Below are 17,742 nucleotides of genomic sequence, written 5' to 3'. Positions count from 1 at the left end.
GTTCAGTAGCAGTGTACCTGAGGTCTTTATGCCCCCCCTGCACCTATCAATGCCATTATGGATGTACATTTCTCATGTTGCTAATAAAGTTTTTTTTGAATGGGCGGGGCTTTGTTAGATGATGACGACTTATTCACGCGACTACACCGCGCGCTGTTTGGAGAAGAGTATTGCGGTGGCGGATAAGACGTATCGGTTAAAAACATAAAACGTACATATTTCCGGCCTCGTTGAGCCGCCGTCGGCCGCACTTCAGGCATGTTTAGCCCCCGCACCGCCCCGAGCTCCGGCCGCCGGCAGCAGGGCCGCACCACCGGGAGGAAGAGCGTCTCCGGAGCCGCCAACAGTCTCCTGTTCTCCCCGCGCAGGACGCCTCTGTCGGCGAGGTGAGAGGCAAACACAGTTTCAGATGAAAAACTATATTCAAATCCAAAACCGTTTTACTTCTTGGACTAGATTATCCCAGAGAAGTTAAAAATTCTTTCAGACACAGTTTCAGATTTGTGAAACCTTGATTACGATTGTGAAAATGCAACAAAAGGGAGATTTGAATGCTATTTTTATTGCATTGAGACCATATTGGTCCAGATGCAAATCTTAAGGCTGTTTTTTATTCACATCTAGACCACATAAAACCAGTTGGTTTTTAATCTGGACCTGGTCAATGTAGACATGCTACATATGAAGTCTGCACAGAATAGAACAACAGAGTGGATTTACACTATGACAACATCATAGAGTGGAAACATTAATGAAGAATATGATCTGGGAGGTTCTCGAGAAACGTCCAGGTGCAGCCAATAATTTGGAGCCACACGACCTCCTCTCCTCCATGAAGACCTGGAAAGAGGACGGATTACGCAAACACACAAGAAACAAAACCAAAGCAGATCACACACACACGTTTAGAAGAGGGAAACAAACACAGAGAGAGAGGGAGGGAGGGAGGGAGGAGGCTGGGACTCCTGGAGGACAAAGATCCAGACTCAAAACATCTGGAATGAAGTAGTTTTGATATAGTGTATTACAGCTCAACAGCACCGCAAACTAGTTTCAGTCTGCTCCGCTTTAATCTAAATCTCCCTCCGCCAGGTCGACGCCCACCCGAGTGCAGAGCCATGCAGCTGCAGATTCAATCAACTACGACGTCCAGACCTTCGGCTCATCGCTACCTGTCAAAGTGATGGAGGCTCTGACGATGGCTGATGGTAAAGGAAGAACAAACCTCTTTCTTTCCAGTTTTATTAGATTTTTCTGTTCAAACTACCGCTTCCTGAACATTTCTGTGTGTGTTGGTCTCTGCAGCTGATGACCAGATCTCAGTGAAGGTGAACGAGAGCGGCTGGGCCTGGATGGTTTGTGGAGAGAGACTGATCATCTGGAAGATCTGCCAGACCGCCGTGGCCAAGGTACAGTAAACTGGCAGTTAGTGACACTTATAACTAGGAACCCGACACCTTAACGTTTCATCCTCTGCATACATTCATTTAATTATTTTAGTTTTATTTATTATTTTGCACAATTTAAAATACACAGAAAATGACAAAGGAAACAGATAGCGTGCAGGGAGAGGTAAAAAGCTCCACCTAACTAATGTTGAAAGATCACAAAATTATAAAAATACTAAATAAACATACAAGAAAATAATGTGACTAAATAAATATGATGAGAAACTAATAGATTCAAAATATATATAATAAGATTAACAGCAATAATAAAAATAATATCAAAATAAGAGCGGGAAATGTGAGAATGTGATGTGTGTGTAATATGAGCAAAACAAATAAGATATTAATACATGGACAGTAAAACATGGGACAACAGTTATAAAACAGCAGTTAAATGTTCTTTTAAGCATCGTTTGTAATATTTTATAGAGAAACATAAAGGTCAAATCTGATGAACAATAAAAAGAGACGCTACCAAAATAAATCACAGCAGTTGTTGCATATTTTCTGTTTTGTGTTTTTTTTTCTATTTAGTTTTAGTTTTATCTCAATCTGTTTGTGATTTATTTTTCTGCTGCAGGTTTCATCAGGACAAACAGAAGGAATTTTTAATGATTATACTTGTTTGTTTCTATGTCACAGACTCAGTCGCACTGCTGTTCTCTGAATGAACGTCACTTGAGGGTCTAACTGTCTAAATGATGATCAGTTACAGACCTAGAGAAAATCACAAACTCAGACTCTGTGTGTTTTCCTGCAGCTGTCGGTGTGTAAAGAGCTGCAGCTGCCCAGCAGCGAGTACAGCTACGCAGCCGACCTCGTGGCCGTGACGTCCGCCGCTCCTCTGGAGACGGCCGCCGTTCAGTCCATCTCCGTCCTGGCGGTGGCTACGGAGGGAACGGCGCGTTTCTGGCCCAGCCTGGCTCAGGAGGGAAACTTTACAGAGACAGACGTGGACCTGGGAGATCTCTGCAACTTTGTAGTTGCCGTCAGAGTAAGTAAATCTTCAGTACATCATGTTTATTATGATGCATGTGAAGCTGAAGTCTCTCACAGTTTAACCAGTTAAACATAAACCAATTGTGACACAGTAAGCTCTTATCAAACTGAATATTTCCGCTGTTTTACTTTACTTGTCTGTATCTGTGACTCCTCTCTCCTCTCTCAGGGGGGAAGCTTCGTCTTGTCCTCAGTGAGGAGTCGGCTGTTGAGAGCGAGTTCAGATTCTTCAGGGAAGCTGCAGTACCGAGCTCTGCAGCAGGGTCAGGGCGTGTTGTCTGGCATCGGACGTCGTGTCTCCAGCCTGTTCGGCATTCTCTCGCCGCCAGCCAACGACACAGTGAGTCATATTTACATCTGCTGTAGGATTTACTATGAAGGAAACCAAGATTCCTGCAGCGCTGACACGTTGGTTAAAGAAGTTTTAGTATCTTTAAAAAAAAAGTGACTCGTCCAGTGTTTGGTGCAGATGTTGCTAAAACTCCCCAGTGCTCAGCTACATGTCCCAGTATGTGAAAGATGATCAAAACTAGCTAATCTGTTCTTTAATGTGTCAGAGTGCACAGATAGCTAACACGCTACATGCGCTGTGAGGTGAAGATACAGAGGCAGAAATGTGGCTCTTTGCTGTTCCTTAAGAAAGAGTCTAGTGAAAAAGCTTCAACCTCCGAGGCTGAAACATGAACCTGCAGTTCCTCTAACGACCACTAGAGTCTGGCTCCAACAGTGAGTCAGTCCCCATAGACTCCCATGTTAAAATGTCCAACTTTACAGCAGAAATAAACATGTTTACAGCCTGGTACAAAAGCTGTTTTGGTCTCTAGAGCTAACTTCCTCCTTCATGACACCTGTTTCTATAACTCACCTGTTTACATTTTATTAAGGACTACAGTTATGTAGGATGGAGAACCGCTCTTCAGAAACTTTATTGACAGTGTCTGGATCTGTTTGTGTCCGCAGCTCCACAGCGTTCTGTGGTCGGGCCGAGCCGGCTGCCTGTACACGCTGACCAGCTCCAGTCTGAGTAAATGGGAGGTGGACGACAGCTGGGAGCATCAGACCCTCAGCTGGGACGCCCGCAGAGCTCTGACCGAGAGCATCGCCGACGCCATCTGGGTCAGTACACGGGCACACGCCATCATAGACACTGATGCTCTGCAGATGAAATGACTTTAAACTTCAATCATTTCTTCCCAACCTTTTCCAACTCATGTCCCACTTGAAAATCTCAGAAATGTTGGCGATGCACATCCGACCCCGTAACAACATGGAGGCCAAATGATGCCGTCTGAACACTTTTTATTTTAATGATAACGCTGGAACATTCAGGACTGAACTGAAAACACTTGTTGATTCACCATCAGTCTCTCTCTCTTTTCATTTAATTTAAACGTTGGTTTGTCAGTGAAGGGACTTAATACAGGAAAAAAACAATGAAGAGTTTTTAAACATTTTAAATGTTTTAATAATGTTTGTTCTAAAACATTTATAAATTGTATTTATATTTTTATTTTTGTATAATTACATAAAGGTTTTTCTCCCTCCAGGGATCAGAGAGCAACTACGAGGAGATGAAGGAGGGAGTGAATGTGGCGTATCTCGACATGAAGCTCAGCCAGTGAGTCGTGTGTGTGTGTGTGTGTGTGTGTGTGTGTGTGTGTGTGTGTGTGCGCTGTTTTGGTTTTTTTACACTTTTTCAGAAAAATATTGAAGAAAATCTTGTCAATTGTATTTTAATTAAAAAGCCACTGAATCTAATCAATATCATTATTATCAAATTGTCAGAACGGATCATTTCCCCTTTTTAAATCCTCATTATGTCATAAACACGGTGGAAATGGAGAGTAAATGTAAAGATTTAATGGATGAACAACAAAAGGCCTAAATGCCTTTAAATGAACAGTATTTATATTTATTCGGCTGATGTCGTCGCCTTCGATGTTTTCATCCACAATTTATTCAAGTAAATCAAATCGGATCTGAACCGAGCCGGACTCTGTGCCGCCTGTTTGCAGATCCGGTCTGGTGGTGTTGGCCGCAGCCTGGCACCCGTCAGACACTCCCTGCCTGGCCTACTTCTGCCTGGTGACCCTGCAGGACAGCGGCGCCGCCATCTCTGACCAGTTCACCGTGGAGGTCACCAAATACAACCCTCCGTTCCAGGTCGGTCCCGATCCCGATCCGGATCCTGCACAGGTTTAAATTAGAGTTCAGAGTGTCAAAGGATTCACGGTCTTCTTCACTGGGGCTAATAAAGGGACAGCACTTGTTTTTCTATGCATCATTAATGACATCATTTTGTACAGAAGCTGAGAAACGCCATACTCGCCAATATATGTTTTAATCTCGTTATCTCAAGATATCAAAGCTCGTTAATCCCAAGATAACAAGATAATTATCCCGTTATCTGGAGACAACAAAGCTTGTCTTCTCATTATAATTACTTTGTTAATCCGAGATCAGACACAGCTGGAAAAGGGTTGTAAACATCAGGACGACACATTGATCAACAGAGAATATTTCAATCAAGGCCAGAAATCAAACTGTCTTTTATTTTCAGATCAGTCCTCGTCAGCTAACGAGTTACTGCGACTTACTGTATGAGGTTCAATCAGAATCGTTCTTATCTCGGATTAACAAGCTTTTTAATCTTGAGATAAGGGGATAATAAATCTCTGAGATTCTTTATCACCTAAATCCAGTGGTGGATATTATTTCCTTTCCAAAACCAGTGAACCTGGTTTCTACCAAAGAAATAGTCCCAGTTAAACCAAGATACTGTCTCAGATGCACCTGTTGACTTTTCTTTTTTTAAATTCCAACTTTCAATTCTTTGAGCTGCACAAATGAACCTCCGTTCACCTTCATTACATCACAGCGGCAGGAGAAATCTCTCTTTTACAAGCTCCTTTAAAGCAGCTGCTGATTTGGTTTCATGACGGTACGAAAATCACCTTCAGTCACAGTGAGTAGAAGATAAAGGCTGAACATGTTGTGTCCTCAGAGCGAGGACGCCCTGCAGGCCACGCGGCTCGTGTTGCCGCCCTCCCCCGGCTCCACCGCCTTCCTCTACAACGAAGAGCTGGTGTTCGCCTGCTCCACAGGAACCAGCAGGGGAGGGCTGCCTGATGAGAAGCTCAGCTTTAACTCCGCCGGTAAGATATTAACAATAACAATAATAATAATCAATAAGCAAGAATCAGGTTAGAAGTAATGCAGGTAAATGGGATTTTATAGCACAGGGAAGAATGAAGGACTTTAAGTTACTGAAGATTTCACATAAATTAAACCAAGAAACAGTGAGAATAAAACAGCAACTGCATCAAATAAGTAATAATGTAAATACAAGAGCAACATTTAACAACAAGGCAGTTTAAGGTGTTTTACATGAGACATTAAAAGACATAAAAGGCAAAACATTAACAATGAACTGGTACCTGCCTTAGAAAATAATAACTTATTGATCCATCCGTCCATTTCCTGTTCCTTCTCCAGGTCCAGTTTATTATGAAACCGTTAGGAATTATTCTTATATGTATAATAATAACAGTAATAATGATATATCCTGCTGGGAAGTGCTGATGGAAACGTGATATAAATGTCAATAAGTTCATGCAAACGTGTTTTGTTTAGTGAAGAAGGAACATAATGAAATTTAAAGTGATTATTTGGTTTTTGTTTGTTCTTAAACGTCAGTTGAAAAGACAGAAAGTCTCGCTGGCGTCTGTGTTGACGTCTGTGCCTCTGTCTGTCCAGGTGACGGTGTTCGTGGAGGAGGCTGCTGCGCCAACCTGCCGGTGTTTTTCTCCCAGAACAGCGGCCTGGTGGCGGTGGTGGCGCGGGAGAGCGCCTCCATCCTGCCGGAGACCATGGAGGACTCGCTGTGCTCCTCGCTGGCTGCAGCCCCGGAGGTACAACTCAAACTCTAGTAACAACAGGTCTGTGAGCCAATCAGAAGAGAGGAGGCTCTGAGCCTCTCTTCTGATTGGCTGACTGTTTTCTGAGGGATCCAATAAAAATGCAGCAGATTTCAGGTAAAAACACTCAGAGAAACCAAATCCTGTAAAGGTTTGGATGGTGGGTCCAGGTGGGCGGGGCTTGGTGACTGCTTTGTTGTGACATCACAAAGTTCCAGAAGTCCTGACGGCTGGTTTTAAGGCTCAGTTTCTGAATACAGGCTGTGTGCATTTCTCTGTGGACTGAGGCTTTGATACTTTCACAGTATTAATATAGAAGCTAGAGCTGATCTATAATCACACTACACATGGACACAGACCTTTACACTGGAGGAAATAAAGAAAATAGCGCTGAGTCATGTGACTGTGACTGAATTTAAAATGCGTTTCTAATTTTGATTCTGTTTCTCAGGTTTCAGCCATGGAGACTCCGACCAGAGCCGAGCCCGTCGCTCAGGAGGACAAGACCAAACTCCTGAAGGCGGCCTTCCTGCAGTTCTGCCGGTGCGTCGATAAAACAAAACAAACCAAAGCTTCAATTGCGAGAGTTGGTTTTTGGTTTAATCGTCTCAGCTGTTATCAGTGTGTCCCTGTGTTTAAAAATGAGGCTTCTGAACTGAATCAAGACATTTTTGTGTCGGACACAGTTTCACAAATACAAAGCTTCATTTCTCTGCTTCGTATTATATGGAGGAGTTTGACTGTTCGCATCACTTCTCATGAACAGTAGATTTTTATTTTTTTATTGCTGAACATGATTTTGAAATGAAATGTGTTTAAGGGCTGATGTGTTGTGCAGGTGTTTCATGTCTTTTTGCATAAACAATATTTAAACCTCTGATTTACAATCCAAGGACAGTGAATAAAGATGCTGATCTCTCCTCTGGCAGTAATGACCTGGTGGGGGCTCAGACCGTCACGGACGAGCTCTTCCCCGCTGACGGTGACGGAGAGGAGGGGGCGGAGCTGGACAGCGTGGTGACTCAGATCAACCTGGACCTGGTGGACGATTACCCGGCCTCAGACCCCCGCTGGGCTGAGTCTGTCCCTGATGGTGAGGAGGGGAGGAGGAGGGGAGGACAGAACAGAAAGAAAGGCACAAACATGATTTAAATGATATTAAATAAACTATTTACGAGGATGTTTGTACTTCAGTCTTTACTTTTATGTCTCTGTTCGTCCAGAGAGCATCGGCTTTCCTCTCACCTCCCTCATCATCCTCCACCAGCTGGAGGACAAGATGAAGGCTCACGGCTGCTTCATGGACTTCCTGCTCCAGGTGAACACACACACACACACACAGACACACACACACACACTCTCTCTGCTGGCAGTGTAAACGAGGTGTGCATCCTGTTTCCTCTAAATCCTTCCTTCAGTTTTCGTTGTGGTGTTGGTTTAACTTCATGGTCACTGTGCAGCTTCATCAACTGTATCACATCTATGACAAATATGTCATGTGATGATCAATAAGTCGGGGGAAAGATTTGCCTAATTTAAAAAGAAAGACGACGTCACGATCCGTCTCATTGGCTAAATAAACAAACCCTTTTTCTCCCGGTTCTTTCTGGATCTTGTTGGACTCAGTCGTCTGCTCTACGGGAAGAAAGATGTTTGACAGGATCGATAAAGAGTTTTTCTGAAGCCATTATTTTGTCATGGCTTTTTCTTTTGGAGATATTGGATCATCTTTGCGTCTTTGTGAATCTTGTCTTAAAAAACATTAAGGTTTTACGTTCTGTCTTGAATAGCTCCCGTCTAGGTCTGAATGTTAACCTTTATTTGTTCTTGTTCTTAAATTAATTATTTATCTAATTTCGTCTGTGATGGTTTTAAAAAGTCTTAAATGTGACTTGTTGAAACCTGCAGAATCTCTGCACGAGTCATAAATGGAAAATGTGAAGTGCGAGTAAACGGCCACATGGTGGCGCCACTGCACCAGAATCCGACCAGCTCCTCACTTTCACTGGAGTCTGATGACAGTGTGTAACTGCCGTCACACGGACGAGTCCTGGCGGAGGTGACGTCACGGGTCTCAGAGGACGTAGAACGTGAAATGATAACCACCTTTTACTCCTCCGTCAGGTGGGTCTGCTGGACCGGCTCGGCCAGGTGACGGTGCGGTCGTCTCCCATGGCGACGCGCCTGCTGCTGTGTGAACACGCCGAGAAGCTGCAGGCGGCCATGGTGCTGAAGAACCACCACACCAAACACGCCGAGCTGGTCAACCGGGCCATCGGCGCCGCGCTGCAGAGGAACAACGCCGCCGTGCCGCCCAGCCTCACCGCCGCCGACGTCTTCTTCAGAGAGGTGTGTGTGCGTTTCCTGTCGGGATGATTTCATGTGGAAGTTGGACTTCTGCTGAACAGGTGTGTGTGTGTGTGTGTGTGTGTGTTGTGTGTGTGTGTGTGTGTGTGTGTGTGTGTGTGTGTGTGTGTGTGTGTCGCAGGTGTCTCAGATCTCCGCGGTGTTCGACTGTCTGCTGGAGGAGGAGGAGCGGAGTCTGAAGGAGAGCCCGGTCGACTCGGTGCAGTGGGCCGAGGTGGTTCTGAACGTCAACAACATCATCAAGGTAAACACATGAAGGAGGGGGGGGGGGGTGAAGGGAAGGAAAGAAAGAAAAAAGACTTCTTTCTTTCTGAGGATGGAGGAAGAAAGGAAGAAAATGAAAAAGGGTAGAAAGGGTAAAAAAGGAGGGAAGGCAGATGATACAGTGGAAGGAAAAAACCAAAGTAAAAGTGGAAGAAAGGATAGAAAGAAGGATAAAGAGGATAGAAGGAAGGAAGAAAGGAAAGAAACAAAAATAAGAAGGTTGATGGAAGGAAAGAGGAACAGAAAAAGGGACGTAAAATGAAGGAAGAATGAAAAAGAAAGAAAAAGACAGAAAAGAAGGAAAAAGTCAAAGTGTAAAGAGGTAAAAACTGAGAACAAAAGTGAAGGTGGACAGGAAGAAAGGAAATAAGCTGTGTGTGTGTGTGTGTGTGTGTGTGTGTGTGTGTGTGTGTGTGTGTGCAGGACATGCTTCAGGCTGCAGGTCAGTACAGAGAGACCAAGGCCTCCATGTACAGAGCTTGTGAAAACGCCGCTGCAGAGCCGGAGTACATCCCCTGGACAGGTAACACCGACTCACCTGTCACACGAACCAACACGACTCTGAAATGAAACTGATCAGATGGTTTGATACAGAATCTGAAGAAAAGGTTCACGTGGCGTCTGAAAGTCACTTCAGGAGTTAATAAGGCAAGTTCACTGGAAATACAAACTTATGACACCGTTTCCAAACAGCTGCTGGTGATTAAAGAAATTAACAACAAGCAAATGCACAAGATTAGCATATTAGCTTGTCAGTGTTAGCGCACACCACCACAACCTTCTTCAAACATTCACTAGGACTCCAGGATGAACTGATTAGATGGTCAAAGGTCAAAGGTCAGGGTCAGTCTGACGTCACAAAACACTTTTTTAGGAGATAAAATCCCGTCACCAGGACGACGTCCTCCTGTAACTCGTATAAACGTCTGACAAACGGACGAATAAAAGAAAGTGAGAAGAGTTCGGAGATTATTTTTAGTCTGTGTCGCACATGGACGGTGATATTATGATATTGATTAATTAAAGTGACACTGTCCAATAATAAAACACCACGGATTGAAGTTCGATTCTTTTTAGATTTGAAAACAGATCATTATGTCTGTGGGAAATATTGTTGCGTAAATGTTTTAACTGTTTTAGCTTCATCCAAAACAACAAACCGCTTCACGGTAAATCACCTGTCGTAAGCTACACCTGTAGACCTGAACACTTTACGGCAATATGAAATCAATTATCAACCTCTTTCCTCCTCTTTCCTCCCTCAGCGTCCGGCGGCGTGGGCGGCGTTCGCTCCGTCATCTCCCGGCAGCACGAGATCATCCTGCGCTCAGTGTACCCGCACGCCGACTCGACGCTCCGCAGCGCCCTGTGCGAGCAGCTGGTGGCGCTGCTGGACATCTATCTGGGCGGCTGGGTGGCCCAGCTGACGTCCCTGCAGCAGCAGAGGCCCCCGGGGGCCCAACAGGAGCGCTACAACAGCCTGGAGATGGAGTACAGCCAGCGGCGCTCTGAGCTGCTGCAGCCGCTGCGTAAGATTCACATCGCTGACATCACAAACTACAGGCCGGGGTGGAGGGGGGGGGGGGGGGGGCAAATATTAAATACATCAAATATTATTATAAATAATTCTGCTGCTTCATAGCGCTGGTTTCCTGTCTCTATTTTCTCAAGGTAAAAATCTAATAACAAAATATTGACTGATATTTGTTTTGTGGTTTTAAAAAAACATTTTTTTAAAGATCCAATAAATGTTGTTATTAAAGTATTTTGACCCACATAAGAACCAAGCAGGACTTTTTATAGTTAATATAAAATAAATGTTTGAACTCTAACAGGAAGTTTTAAACATTAGACTTCACTGGAAATTAGATTAGTGCCACTAACAACCAGGAACTAATGAAATCAGAAGCAGTTTAAGATTGTCACCTACAGACGGGATGAGAGAGAGATGCAGCCTGAATTCATTTCTTTAAATATAAAAATAAAAATAAAAATAAATGAGGGAAATCAAATTTTTAGAGTCAAAAAAGAAAGAAGTTAAAAGATCCTGGAAACGGAAAGAATAGTGCAGATTTTCTGGGCTCCTGTAACTGAGGATAAAAAGAATCAATTAAAAAATCTTCCCTTAATTAATATAATAATAAACTGTAAATCACAAACCATCGAGCTCTTTGTTACCAGGGCGACCAACTGTCGTCTCACGGCAGGAAACACAGCGACCTGTGGACGAACATCAGTGTGTGAGGGTGTGTGTTGTGTGTGTGTGTGTGTGTGTGTGTGTGTGTGTGTGTGTGTGTGTGTGTGTGTGTGTGTGTGTGTGTGTGTGTGTGTGTAGTCACTGTGTATCTGTGTGTGTGTAGTCAGTGTGTCTCTGTGTGTGTGTAGTCAGTGTGTCTCTGTGTGTGTGTGTGTGTGTGTGTGTGTAGTCAGTGTGTATCTGTGTGTGTGTAGTCAGTGTGTAGTCAGTGTGTCTCTGTGTGTGTTGCAGTGGAGCTGGGTCAGTACCAGTGGGTGGCGGCGCTGGCTGAGAAGTTCTGTGACTTCGACATCCTGGTTCAGATGTGTGAGCAGACGGACAACCAGAGCCGCCTGCAGCACTACATGGCCAAGTTCGCCGACCAGGTACACGGCGACACGGCGACACACACCTGGACGATAAATCCTCCTCTGACCACAAACACTAAACAAACAGGATTGAGCTGCTGGAACAAGATGACATGACAGAAAAATACAAATAGAGAAAGTCGAGCCGATAGAATAAGAGTTACATAGAATAGTTTCCTGTTATAGACGTATTTGACATTTCTATTTAATGAAGTATTTAGTCAGGATTTAATGAGCTTTTTTTTTGGGATTGCTGCAGGATGAAAGATCTGATTCCACAGCAGCTTTGTTTTGTTTTGTTTTATAGAATTTATTTATTTATTTGCAAATATTTTTTCGCTATAATTTTTTGCACAATTCATTAAAAAGACCAGCAGCTACCGAGCACTCTTAAGGTGGAATGTCTTTTGGAGTGTTACTTGATGCGTGACTGGCATTTGGAAATCAATCAATACACCTTAACTGTCGATATGTAAACTTTGACCTCTAGTTTCTATCAGCTCTCGTCATGACAGACTCTTCAGTGATGATCGGATCTTCAACTGTTTCAAATGTAGATAAATATCAACGTGATCATGTGACTGTAGATATTTCATTTCATCTGGAGAAGAAACTAAATGTACTAAAATCCTCCTGTCCTAACCAGAAAGTGTTTCCTCTGCTGAAGGAGGTAAGATAGGAAGGAGGTAAGATAGGAAGCTTCAGTGTTTCCTCTGCTGAAGGAGGTAAGATAGGAAGCTTCAGTGTTTCCTCTGCTGAAGGAGGTAAGATAGGAAGGAGGTAAGATAGGAAGCTTCAGTGTTTCCTCTGCTGAAGGAGGTAAGATAGGAAGGAGGTAAGATAGGAAGCTTCAGTGTTTCCTCTGCTGAAGGAGGTAAGATAGGAAGGAGGTAAGATAGGAAGGAGGTAAGATAGGAAGCTTCAGTGTTTCCTCCGCTGAAGGAGGTAAGATAGGAAGGAGGTAAGATAGGAAGCTTCAGTGTTTCCTCTGCTGAAGGAGGTAAGATAGGAAGGAGGTAAGATAGGAAGCTTCAGCTCTGATCATGGCTGCCGATCAGAGACTGGCTCTGCAGCCGCAGCCCTCGTGTCAGTTTCCCCTCTGGTGTTTTATTTCAGTCGCTGTAGTCGTTTCTTTTTGAAGGACGCATCGACCAGAAAGGTTCCTCTCACAGGACCGAGTGTGATCACAAGGCGGCCACGTTTTTTTTTCATGCAAATATCTCTGTGGTCTGAGCTCAGTGGGTGAAGTCACAGTTTTATTTTCAGCTCGCACACCCTAGCAACCTCCTCTCTCTCTCTCTCTCTCTCTCTCACTGTCCCACGTGTCACTTCCTGTTGCAGAACTTCGCTGACTTCCTGTTTCGCTGGTACATGGAGAAGGGGAAGAGGGGGAAGCTGCTGTCCCAGCCGGCCGCTCAGCACCAGCAGCTGGCCAGCTTCCTGCAGGCGCACCAGCACCTGAGCTGGCTGCACCACATCCACGTCCACGACTACCACAGTGTACGACACACACACACACACACACACACACACACACACACACACACACACACACACACAGCTTGTTTCCTTCCTTCCTGTCCACTTTCACTTTTGTTTTGTCTTTCTCTTTCTTTCCTTTCATTGTCTCTTTTTTCTTTCTTTCCTTATCCTTTTATTTCTTTCTCTTTGTTTTTTCCTTCTTTTCTTTTGACCTTTAACTTTGTTTTTTAATCATTTGTTTCGTCTTTACATCCTTTCATCCTCCTTTTTGCTTTTGTTTGTTCCTCCCTTGTTCTTCCCTTTTCTTTCCTTCCTTCCTTCCTTCCTTTTCTTCTTTCCTTCCTTCCTCCTTCCTATAAACAAACGTGCTCACACATACAGTTGAGTTTACAGTGAGACACAGACTCAGTTTCCTTCCTGTTTTCAGCTTGAAACGTGTTGATACTGATGACAAACAGAGCAGCAGCTGTGTGGCACACACACACACACACACACACACACACACATATACACACGCACGCACACACACGCACACACACGCACACGCACACATATACACACACACACACAAACACACGCACACATATACACACACACATATACACACACACATACATATACACATATACACACACACACACATATACACATACACACACATATACACACTTTCTACAGCTTCCTTCCTCCTTTCAGGTCACTTGTACAAGATAACCACACACACACTCTGTTTAACACACACACACACACACACACACACACACACTGAACTTCCCTTTTTTTAACTTGTGGTTTCAGTCGTTCGTCTGAACGTCGACTCTCTTCTGTTTCAAACTCAGTCTGACTTTGTTTTTGAGTTTTTATTTTCTTTGCTTCACTGGATGATTAAAGTCAGTTTCACATTGACACCGACTCTGTAGATAAAACACGTGACCCGCCGTCACGCCACGAAAAGACTCGTCTCAAACATCAGGAATACAAGGAGAGCGGCGCTCACACACACCCAGAGCAACATTAGTCACATGTAAATATGTGTAAACACTGAGCAGCTGCTGCTGATTCTGTTTCCTGTCGCTGCAAATTCAAGCTTTTTGTTTGATTGTTCTTTGTCACACAACAAGCAGTTCAGTAACTTTGGCTTGTGATGAGTTTATTTATGTATTTTGACCAGAAATGATCTGAATTTAATTCTGAATTTGACAAAAATCTGAATTTATATATTTATCAATTATTCAGCACAATTTCTCATTGACTTTGGGGGAGGGGTCAAAAACAGCAGTTCAGATGATGCTCTGTCCATTTCAGACTGAATTTAAGTGTGTGTGTGTGTGTGTGTGTGTGTGTGTGTGTGTGTGTGTGTGTGTGTGTGTGTGTGTGTGTGTGTGTGTGTGTGTGTGTGTGTGTGTAGGCCCACAGGACGCTCTACAGCCAGGCCAACATGGAGACGCGCTACTTTGTGAAGAAGAAGACGCTGCTGGCTCTCAGCAAGCTCACGGCGCTGGCGTCCGACCTGCCGGAGGACGAACTCAACAAACAAGTCGACGGTAAAAAAAAAACAGGACCTGCTCATAACCGAGCCGGACTGTCAGTTCTCCAGGTGTGAAGGACATCGACTGTGTGAGGTGGAGTCTGTTGTTTTTAATGAAGAAGCAGCAATAAACAAATTCCACTGTAATTAGAGTTTATCGGCTCAAATCTCAGGAAGCAAAGTTAAACTTGTCCTGTAAGAAAACGCCTCCGGCTCGTCAGGGTTAGGGTCTGACATTTCGCTGCAGAACCGGTTTGATCCGGATGTAAACTGAAACATGAACGTCTCGTCTCTGTTAATGATCTGTCCAATCAGACATGGTGGAGCAGGAGCGCTTCCTGCTGCATCAGGAGACTCTGCCTCGTCAGCTGCTGGAGGAGAAGCAGCAGAACCCCGACACCATGCCTCTGCTCAGCGCTCACAACCTCATACAGGTGAACACACACACACACACACACACACACACACACACACACACACACAGCTTGCTTGTTTCTTTCCTCAAGGACGAACTGATTAGATTTTGGTCAAAGGTCAAAGGTCACGCATAAGATGTTTCCTCCTCATCTACTGTATCGCTTGGAAACACAGTGTTAATGATCAAACTCTGTCTCTGCTACTTTTACTTTTAATCCTTTAACCGAGAGAAGAAACTAGATGTTTTTCCAGTGAGTGTAAAAACAGCCGCCGCTCTCTTCAGTGTTTCCCGCTCTTTTCTCCGCAGCTCTACATCTGTGACGACAACAGAGGCGCCAACGAGTACGACTACAAGAAGGCTCTGGATCTACTGGAGTACATCGACGAGGTCACTTCCTGTTTGTGTTGAGCTCTGCTGTGACGTTGGAGTCTCCAGGCGGTTAAAAGTCGACTTTATGTGGCTCTTCTGTGTTTGTGTTGCAGGAAGACGCCGTGGACATCGACTCGCTGAAGTGCGAGATCTTCGGCAAAGCGCTCAGGAGAGACGAGTAAGGTTTCGTTTATCCTTTAACTGGAAGACTGAAGTGTTTGTTGTTGTTGTTGTTGTTTGACTCGGATGCTCGGTTCCTCTCAGCTGGTCCTCGGCTGACGGGAACGACGACCCTCTGGAAGCCGCCAAGGACAGCATCTTCGTCAAGATCCTCCTCAAACTCACGCAGGAAGGTGAGAAACGTCCTGAACTCTGCTGAAGCTGCAAACTGTTTTAACTGCTGGTGCAGAGGCTTGGCCTGGACTACATCACTGTGATGGCCGAGTGAGGAGAAGTTGTTTACTGAAGCGACAGAAGGAAGAGAGGAGTCAGATATTTAGAGCAGCGGATTATTCATAAATCCTGAGAATAACTCATGATCAGATAAAGGCAGAAACTTCATATCAACTCTAGAACAACTCAGACAGATATGTACAACTTTCTGTGTTGAAGTTTTCTGTCTTTATTCTGGCTCACAGCTTTTATCTGCAAAATAAGGAAAAATTCAAGGTCCGTTTTTTGTTTTATGAGCTATTAACCTCCGTTATACTGAAGTCTGATCAGCTGAGGTTGTGCTGGTTCTGAACATGTGAAGCACTTGGAAAAACCCAGGAGGTATTAAAAGACTGGACCTGGTTCCACGTGATGTGACGTATGTTCCTGTGTGTTTCAGGCGTCCCTCTGCAGACGTACCTGCCCGACGTCAAAGAGCTGCTGGAGTCCGACGATCTGAGCAGCTTGAAATCAAAACCTTATTTTGAATTTGTCCTTCGGGCCAATTATGAACATTACCTCCAGGCCCAGATGTGACGGGTCCTCCCCTGATAACACCCACTGCACTTCGGCTTCTGTTTGCTTTCTAATGATTTTCAGTATTTGTCGTCCCTTTTCTAAATAAATGTGTGGATTGTTTCTGTAGTTGGACTCTGATATTTGTACAGATGCATTTTAGCTGCTGGGGAAGTTCTGCTACTTCTGACTGGGTTCTGTTGTTATTGACTGACATCTAGTGACGTTTCTGAATTAATTTTTTTTTTAAAAGGATGAAAGTGTGGGAATTAAACTGTTATTCATGTTTATCTGCAGAGGAGAAGAAATCAGAGGGAAGTGAAATGAGACGGATCTTCCATCCGACACGTTTCTGTTTCTGTTTTCGCAGAAGAAACTAGTCACATAATCTGGTTTTAAATGAAGCTGTTAAAAACGAGGTATGTGCATGTCCAGAAAAACTCTCAATCCGAATCCAGGATCAAATCCAAACCTTCTCTTGAATCTGTAACGTAGATTAAAAACAGTAATAAACAGGTTGTCGTCATGTTTTCTAGGTGGAGAGAGAACAGACGGTTTCCATGTTTTAATGTCTGACAACGAGATTTAAAAGATTTAAAATAAACATTTAATGATCTCTACAAAGTGATTTAATTTAATTACAAATAGAAACTAGAATCACCTCCTCGTGGTTGTATCTCTCCGTTTAGATTTAACTTTACAACCAACAAATAAAGAAACAATTACTGACAAAATTTAATTCTATATTACAAGATTTTGCTCTTTAATTTTATGTGTCATATTAAACTGAACGTGTTTGGATGTTGGATAAAACAAGACGTTTGAAGATTAAATGATAATAAATCAATAATGAAATAATTCTCAGACTAATAGATAAATAAATATATTTATTAGGCCTCCGGTGTTGGAAACACTCTGCCCCATGTTTTCTGTGTTAAACTGTCAAGCTAAAATTAAAAATGAAGACTTGGACACATGGTGCCTCTGTGAGACCTGGACCACATCAGACCTAGAAAGAGACAGAAACCTGATCCTGGAGGATCCCGACTCCAGCCGGACTTCCTCCTGTTGGTGACGAGGGGCAGATGTTGCTCTGAAATAGATGTGGGCTCTCGGCCGACCGCCGCCGCGACAGGGATCCTCCTCCGTGATGATCCACTTTCTCAGCTGAAGACGCTGCAGATGGATTTCAGCGTCCAGCTCTTCTAAAAATAGTGGAAGTAGGTTAGATCAGGGACAGCAGCTCCACAGAACTGAAACGCTCTACTTCAAACTGAGCGTCTGCTTTGGACATGACAGCCTTATGTAAGGAGGACGGTCACCCAGAAACAACTCAACATATACATGGATTAAATAATTCAATTCAACATACTTCATTCATCTCCAGTTTGCAAAGAA

At 43.8% G+C, this 17,742-nt stretch overlaps 1 protein-coding gene across 1 annotated transcript; it reads left to right on the top strand.

Annotated features, from left to right (window-relative positions):
• Positions 1-129: 129 nt before the first annotated feature.
• nup133 (nucleoporin 133) lies at positions 130-16,473 on the top strand. The gene is made up of 25 exons (XM_056372592.1): positions 130-386; positions 1,093-1,208; positions 1,306-1,409; positions 2,209-2,442; positions 2,617-2,787; positions 3,408-3,563; positions 3,995-4,065; positions 4,463-4,610; positions 5,452-5,602; positions 6,204-6,358; positions 6,816-6,907; positions 7,294-7,457; positions 7,588-7,682; positions 8,489-8,713; positions 8,853-8,975; positions 9,419-9,518; positions 10,261-10,524; positions 11,484-11,617; positions 12,941-13,099; positions 14,490-14,625; positions 14,925-15,043; positions 15,334-15,414; positions 15,510-15,574; positions 15,661-15,749; positions 16,229-16,473. The coding sequence occupies exons 1-25, from the start codon at positions 259-261 to the stop codon at positions 16,363-16,365; spliced, it is 3,417 nt and encodes a 1,138-aa protein (XP_056228567.1). The 5' UTR covers positions 130-258; the 3' UTR covers positions 16,366-16,473.
• Positions 16,474-17,742: the final 1,269 nt, after the last annotated feature.

Source organism: Seriola aureovittata, chromosome 3 (assembly GCF_021018895.1).
Source record: "Seriola aureovittata isolate HTS-2021-v1 ecotype China chromosome 3, ASM2101889v1, whole genome shotgun sequence".
NCBI classification, from domain to species: domain Eukaryota; kingdom Metazoa; phylum Chordata; class Actinopteri; order Carangiformes; family Carangidae; genus Seriola; species Seriola aureovittata.
The sequence above is the reverse complement of the archived record's forward strand: the minus strand, read 5'-3'. Positions and strand labels throughout refer to the sequence as shown.